Source organism: Polyodon spathula, unplaced genomic scaffold, assembly GCF_017654505.1.
Source record: "Polyodon spathula isolate WHYD16114869_AA unplaced genomic scaffold, ASM1765450v1 scaffolds_1767, whole genome shotgun sequence".
Classification (NCBI taxonomy): domain Eukaryota; kingdom Metazoa; phylum Chordata; class Actinopteri; order Acipenseriformes; family Polyodontidae; genus Polyodon; species Polyodon spathula.
This window is the reverse complement of record NW_024473242.1, coordinates 8,590-15,633: the sequence shown is the minus strand read 5'-3', so window position 1 is coordinate 15,633 and position 7,044 is coordinate 8,590. Positions and strand designations below refer to the sequence as shown.

At 39.1% G+C, this 7,044-nt stretch overlaps 1 protein-coding gene across 2 annotated transcripts; it reads right to left on the bottom strand.

Moving 5' to 3' along the window:
* Positions 1 to 677: 677 nt before the first annotated feature.
* Positions 678 to 5,359, bottom strand: LOC121310165. Of its 2 annotated transcripts, none has more exons than XM_041243442.1 (3): positions 5,220 to 5,359; positions 3,544 to 3,664; positions 678 to 1,641 (listed from the first exon to the last, which is right to left on the bottom strand). In XM_041243442.1, exons 2-3 carry the CDS (start codon positions 3,630 to 3,632, stop codon positions 909 to 911), a joined length of 822 nt encoding a protein of 273 aa, XP_041099376.1. In that variant the 5' UTR covers positions 3,633 to 3,664; positions 5,220 to 5,359; the 3' UTR covers positions 678 to 908. The 2 variants fall into 2 exon arrangements, with proteins under 2 accessions (XP_041099376.1, XP_041099377.1); XM_041243443.1 differs by lacking the exon at positions 5,220 to 5,359 and adding an exon at positions 4,382 to 4,487.
* Between the last annotated feature and the right edge of the window lie 1,685 nt (positions 5,360 to 7,044).

Below are 7,044 nucleotides of genomic sequence, written 5' to 3'. Positions count from 1 at the left end.
TGTTTTTTTTTCTGACAACAAGTAGTAAAATCTAATCCCTTTTCGTTCTGATTTCAGCAACGTTTAGGTTTAGCTTCAATAATAATGTGTTCAAACTTGCTATAAATAGCTGGTCAGAAGAGTGAGGCCTCAATTTCTCATTTAAACAGAATAAGATAAGGAAGCAAAGTCCAGCCGTTCCAGATGTGACGTCTCCTTGTCCTAATGGCAGTTTTATTACTGTCATTCGGGCTCAGTCCTGTAAATTCAGAGTGCTGTGTCTCGCATTGAAACCCCCCCCACGGTATACCTAGAATATGGGCACTCATCTAAAACATGCATAGCGGCTCTTCTCCCTGCATTATCTTTCTAAGTAGTAACAATAATAGTGCCTCAGGATCTCTAATTAAACAAATGAATGGGCTGCTGTGCTCCTAGTTTTGGTGGCTGATGAACTGCAAGGAATTGAAACTGGCATTCTTATGTAAACAGTCATGGAGTATATGGTTAGGAATATAATCATTTTTACTTTATCAAACAATGTAATATAACTTGTATGTTTTGTAATGTTACATGATAATATAAATGAGGCATGATACACTTACAAATCAAATATATATATATATATATATATATATATATATATATATATATATATATATATATATATATATATATATATATATATTATATTACATACAGATTTAACAGGTACAGATATAATTGTCTCACTGGATCAATCCTGTTCTAACAAGTCAACAAGCCTGCAGCGATGCATTCTGACATAGCTTACATTGTCTATTCAACCCCGTTCTGTGCAAGGCCTGGATTTCACATTTAGTATACCTCACAATACAGTGAAGAGCTCTGCTCCAGATTACTGATGTCCTCTCTGAATCTATATGTTATCACATTTCCTTTAAGAAGCTTCATTGCCGCATGTATTGATACAGCTGTTCCAGTCTCTTCAGATCTGAGGCTACAGATTTCACCACACTCCTGATCTCCTCTGCTCTTTCAGTTTTGCAGCCTTGCTGCATGTCTTCATAATACGAACTCATCTCATAGACATCTTTAGCCACCCAGAGTCCAACTTGAACCCCCCTAGCTAGCCTGTCATCGCACACAGACAGGGCTGTAGAAGAACAGCCCACATCACACATCACTGTCGCCCCTATGTACCTACTAATGATAGGACCCACGCTACTGCAGAGCTGTAAAAGTAAACTGCTCTTGTCCTCGAGACGAGACTCTTTCAATTTCAGGAGTGATTTAAAGGCGATGTCGATCGATTTGCTCAGCTCTAACATCGCAGCCTCTACCTTCCACAGTATCTCATCTGCTCTTTGGTTGTGTGTTCTCTCACTGACGGCCTGGGTTATATCAGTGGCAGTTTTGGCAAACTGTCCTAAGGCGACCCCTTTCTCTCCAATGTCTTGCAAACTGCAGGCTGTGGGTGACTCGGGGTCCAGGAATAACCCTGCTAGGGTCATGATCCCCCCGGCCACCCCTACGAAGCTCCCTATAGTCTTAGCAACGGCTGCATTCATGCTGGCCTCATCCAAGCCATCTGCAATCTCTGTGAGTTCTCGGAGGTGTCTCTTTATCAACGGCTTCTTGGATTTGAACAGCTGGACAAACTCCTCAATGCTCTGCTCTGTGCTGTGAAAGGAAACACAAAGAGAGTTAGACACTGACATGCTGTGGATATTAAAATCCTGGGCTAAAATGGATAAACTTGTTGAGCGAATGTGTATGGAGGCAAAAGCTACTTAGGAAATAAAACAGCAAGCAATGGTGCTCGGGACAGTGTGAGACACTTGTATGAGGACGGGGGTAAACTGTTTTGCATAACATTTAAAAAAAATGTATTTTTACTTTTCTTTGTCAATTTTATTCAGAATAACACTATTTGAGGAAATGTATCGTACTTTTCTACCTGCTGACAGTGGTCTCACAATTTAGTTTTTGGAATTAATAAAAGTTATTAAAGTTTCAATAAATGTTTTTGTGTATTCATTCTGCTATATGCTAACCCATGTGCTGTAACAAACTTTGAAAACAGGCTTAGAAAAAAAAAGACATGAAACATGCTTTCCACAATGCTTGTGAGAATGCTGATTGAAGTGTAGTTTATGGGGTCATAAAATTGCATCTTATTTGAAATCCACCTATCAGAGATTCCGATGGAGTTAGGTTCATCCTCTTTATCGAATGAACCAATCCTAAAAGGTTGACAAAAGCTACTCTGATTGGTTATCCTAAATGCATTTAAGCTTGTATTTGGTTTTAACTTTCAAAAGGCTACCGGAGAATTCAAGAAATTCTGTAGCAGAACTCATGGACCCTTGCCGAAGAATTTGGAACAATTTGCCGTGCTTTTCACGGGGGACTATAATGTACTCGGAGCTAACAAAATAATTATATTAATTCTAATTTGTATTACCATCACTTTGTAGATCTCACATTTGCCTACATGAAAGATACGCACATTGTGTTGAATGTGTCTTTGTAAGGGTGTTCAGATTTGTAAGGAATGTTGTTTCTGGGAGTTCTTGTTAAAGGAACAACAATTCAATGTATAATTTGTTTTTAGACTACTGCTCTTCTCAATTTGTTTCCTTTGGAAGAACTCAAGCAAAGTGCAGGGCCACTGCAATCCAGACAATCCAGGTCATTTCCCAGCACTAAGATTCTCTAATAGAAATCCAGCTGTGATAGGCTATAGCATACAGGCTATAGATCAGACAAAGGTCAAGGCACTACTGTACAGGCTATAGATCAGACAAAGGTCAAGGCATTGCTGTAAAGGCTACAGATCAGACAAAGGTCAAGGCATTGCTGTACAGGCTATAGATCAGACAAAGGTCAAGGCATTGCTGTAAAGGCTACAGATCAGACAAAGGTCAAGGCATTGCTGTACAGGCTACAGATCAAACAAATGTCAAGGCATTGCTGTGCTGAAGTACCTCCGTGCTTGAAACAAACTTCTGAATTACTTTTAGAAGACATGCAGGTTTTAAAAGATACAGACATAGTTCCCATTCGAATGATTCTGTGTGTAACAAGTCAAGGACTCGGACTTGGCTCATCAGAGCTTTGATTTGAACTAACCCAAGCAGCTCCCGGTTTGCTAGTTACCCATAAGCGTGGCAGGGCTCTGGCTGGGTGTAGCTCTGCAGTGTTTACAGGGGCCACTTGTGGAGATTATTGTTTTGTTCCCTGCTATAAAGACTAAATGAACTATGGAAGGAGAGATAAGAGTGGATCACTGGCTCTGATCCTGAAAATACATCTGATAATGCAGGATCCTTGTGCAAGCTGGGTGGCTCTGACTGTGCAACATAACTTCTGTTATAATAAGAGACACCTGGCACATATTAACCTATGAACAGCTATCAGACATAAAAGAAGAGTTTGTTTCTTTATAAACCAGGTCATGCTCTGTGCATCGGATAACATCTATAAACAGACTAAGATGCACGGGAAGCCTGACAGATCCTGATCAGGGATTGATTGAGTTTTCACATGGGATTCATAATGAAGAATGGAAGGAGAGATTACCTGCTTCCCTCAAACTCCACCTCCTCTCCTGTCATGAAAGAAGGTTCGTACTCCCAGGTGTTTGCCCTTGTTTTTGGCAGCTGGTACATGGCTGGATCCTGCAGCTGGCTCTGTTCTCAGTCTGTAACAGCAAAGCAATCACCTGTTAGTCAAAAGGCATGTTTTTACATCAATGAAGCAATTAGTCCTCTATCAGCCTGTATCAGTTTATGTCACTTCCCTAATACTTCAAGTCTTACCTGCTTATATTTGTTCTGTATGATTCTCTATTGCTGTTTCTTTTTAGATCATTACTGACCCAGCTTACACTGTCAGTGCAGAAATGCTTTCCCTATAGGCTACAGTGCAGACACAGATATCGCATCATGCCTTCCTTTTAAAAGTCAAACACGTTTCCCCACACAACTAGAATGCAGTGGTCACCACAACAATAGAATGTGATGACAACACCTTTGTAACATCAGCAATTCATTTTACACATACAGGTTCATTTTTTTTCATTCATATTTTAAAAAAAATACATTTCAGGTGTCATACATATATCAGCGCGTTAAGAGTGCCGCTTATTGAAACCAGGTGGTGTCTGTCTAACTCACAATACAAACAGGGCAGACCAGAATGTGTGGGAAACATAATAAACACGTGGATCTGCTTTCAGGTACTGCATTACATTTATTCCAGGTTAAACCATGTTCCAAAGACCACTACAAATAAAATGTCAAATATAGACTACATAGGATGGATTTGGTTGGTTTTGTGGATTAAGGGCAGTGTTTTAACATTCGATGTTAACATGTAATATTGTACATAATGATATGATTCTGAAAATGCAACTTACCAAAAGACTGCTGCACGGGAACTGTAGTGTTGTACACTCGGAAATAATTAAACTCCCAAGATTGAAGCAAACGTATTTGTTTATTTATTTAAAATAAAGGGTGTGTAACGCGTGCAGCATTTCGCATGCTATGATGACTGGCAAATGAATAATTTAGCTCGCCTTATTTGTGCATATTATTATATTAGTGAATAGAGCGGTTACACCTTCATTTTTGCACGCAATATGGGTTTCTCTTACAGTATTCCAGGTCATTTACCAGCGTTTAGTGCATGAGACCCTAAGAATGCTATCACAAAGACAGACAAAACAGGGTTTATAAAATACTCCCTCTAGTCTTGTGGCATTACCTTAGATACATGTCTTTCATTTACAGCTTATCAGAGTTACAGCTGCAATTGGTATTAAACAGTATTTGAAGTGTTGTTTTAAAATAACGTGTGTGATCTCCAGAGCAAGTGTATTTCAAATAAGTTAATACGGTGTGCGTCTTATTGTTTTATATCAAATTACATATTGAGATCATCGAATTAAAAGGCGTTTCGAGAACTAAACTTTATACAGCCGCTTATGAACACGTTTACTATTATATACACGTTAAACTGTGCTAGTATCAAAGTCTAAAGAAAACGAGTTAAAAACTAAAATTTGTTTCTAATCTACACATTTTATGTTTAAATCTTAAATATTTGATTTACGGTGCACAGAGAAATACAGAAACATTAAATATAATTTCTAAAATGTGTTAATTTACTGTGTTTTTTTTTTGCACAACAAACATAACGTTCCACCAGCAATGAATATTTAGAACATATAACGAACTTTGCTGCAGTTTTACCTTTTGCAAATAGAACTCGAGTGGTTCGTTTGATCTTCCTCCTCTGTTGTTTTTTCGCAGTAAAGTGCCTGTTTAAATGCGCCCTATCTGAACTTCAGACTACCGCTTCAAAGCAAGGCTGACGTGGTGCGGGGTTATATAAAGCTATACAGAAAGATAAGGGCTGGTATCCTGTTAACAATAAATGGAAACTGAAACTATCATTCTGAACAGAGAGTAAGAACTAGCCTGTGACGTATAGACAACAGAATTAAGAAATAAAACAGAAGCATTCAACCCAGACTATAGAAGCGCCATAATCTTCAATTGAATTCAGGTTTTGGTTGGGATTTATTTTAAAAGGGGACAGTGGTAATGTTTTAAGTGCTGACAGGACGTTAGGTAAGATTAGCACTCGTTACAGCAGACCAACGTTGACGTAAGACAGCAGGTTTGTGTTAAAGACCAAAGTGTCTTTTTTACAGGCTTCCAGAGTGTAGCCTTTTGAGAAATCTACATCAACAAAAGCAGCTCTTGTTGACAATCCATTTTGCTTACATTTTAGTAGGCCGACGCCCTCTTTGGCACCATTTAGACTCTGTATCATTCAAGACAAAGCTAAATACTTTGGCTCCCGCTGCTAATGTACTTACAAATCTCGATCAGATTTTAAAATAGAGTTTTACAATGAATAAGTAATTGATAAGGAGTTTGCGTTTAATCTTTCCACTGATGGATTTCACAGGGATTCAGCCAGGCTTGTGCATTCACCCACTGCGCTCCCCAGCATAACACTAAGAATGATAAGAATAATTACACAAACTGCCAGTGTACCGTGGTGATTTCATACAGCAGTGAAAACACAACAGAAGAACAGAAGAAAGGTTACAAACGAGAGGAGGCCATTCGGCCCATCTTGCTCGTTTGGTTGTTAGTGGCTTATCCATCCCAGAATCTCATGAAGCAGCTTCTTAAAGGATCCCAGGGTATCAGCTTCAACAACATTACTGGGGAGTTGATTCCAGATTCCCACAATTCTCTGCGCCTCTATTTTCTGTTCTAAATGCCCCTTTATCTAATCTCCATGTGGCCCTGGTCCTTATTTCTTTTTTCATGTTGATAAAGTGCCCGGGGTCGACATTGTCAATACTTTTTAGAATATTGAATGAATCAGATTGCCGCGTCGTCTTCTTTGTTCAAGACTGAGTAGATTCATTTATTTAAGCCTGTCAGCATATGACATGCCTTTTAAACCAGGAATAATTCTGGTCGCTCTTCTTTGCACTCTTTCTAGAGCAGCACTATCTAGAGCAGCTACATCTTTAATCAAAACATTTATTAAAAACATTTATGTACATGTAGCAGGGTGGTAGGAAAGCCCTGCTTAAATATATTTTGTTCATTTATTTTTAGAGCGGGGTCTTTCCCTCTGTCCCTGTGTTATTTATTGTATTTGTTTATTGTGTTTTATTTTGTAGGTAGATGTCGGTGAACCGCCGTGTGTTTTGTTTATTGTTTTATATTTGTATTATGACTGTTCATTTGTTCCATTATTTAAAAAGATGGCGTGTGTGCGTGCATGTGTGTACATTCTGGCAGAGACAAGGTTTGGCAAACTCGTCTCTGCCAGCAATTCAAAAACTCGTGCAGAACGTGGCCATCTCCCGAATTAATGAAGTGATTAATTTGTTGCTAGTCGGGAGATGGTCACCTGTATAAATACCTGCAGCTCTCTGCACTTCGGGTGGGTGTTCGGAAGTGGAGAACTGGAGAGCGAGAGGCGAGAGAGAAATTTCCTCCTTCTGGTCTGAGTCACCACTTCCCGTCATTTCCTGCCTCAACCTTT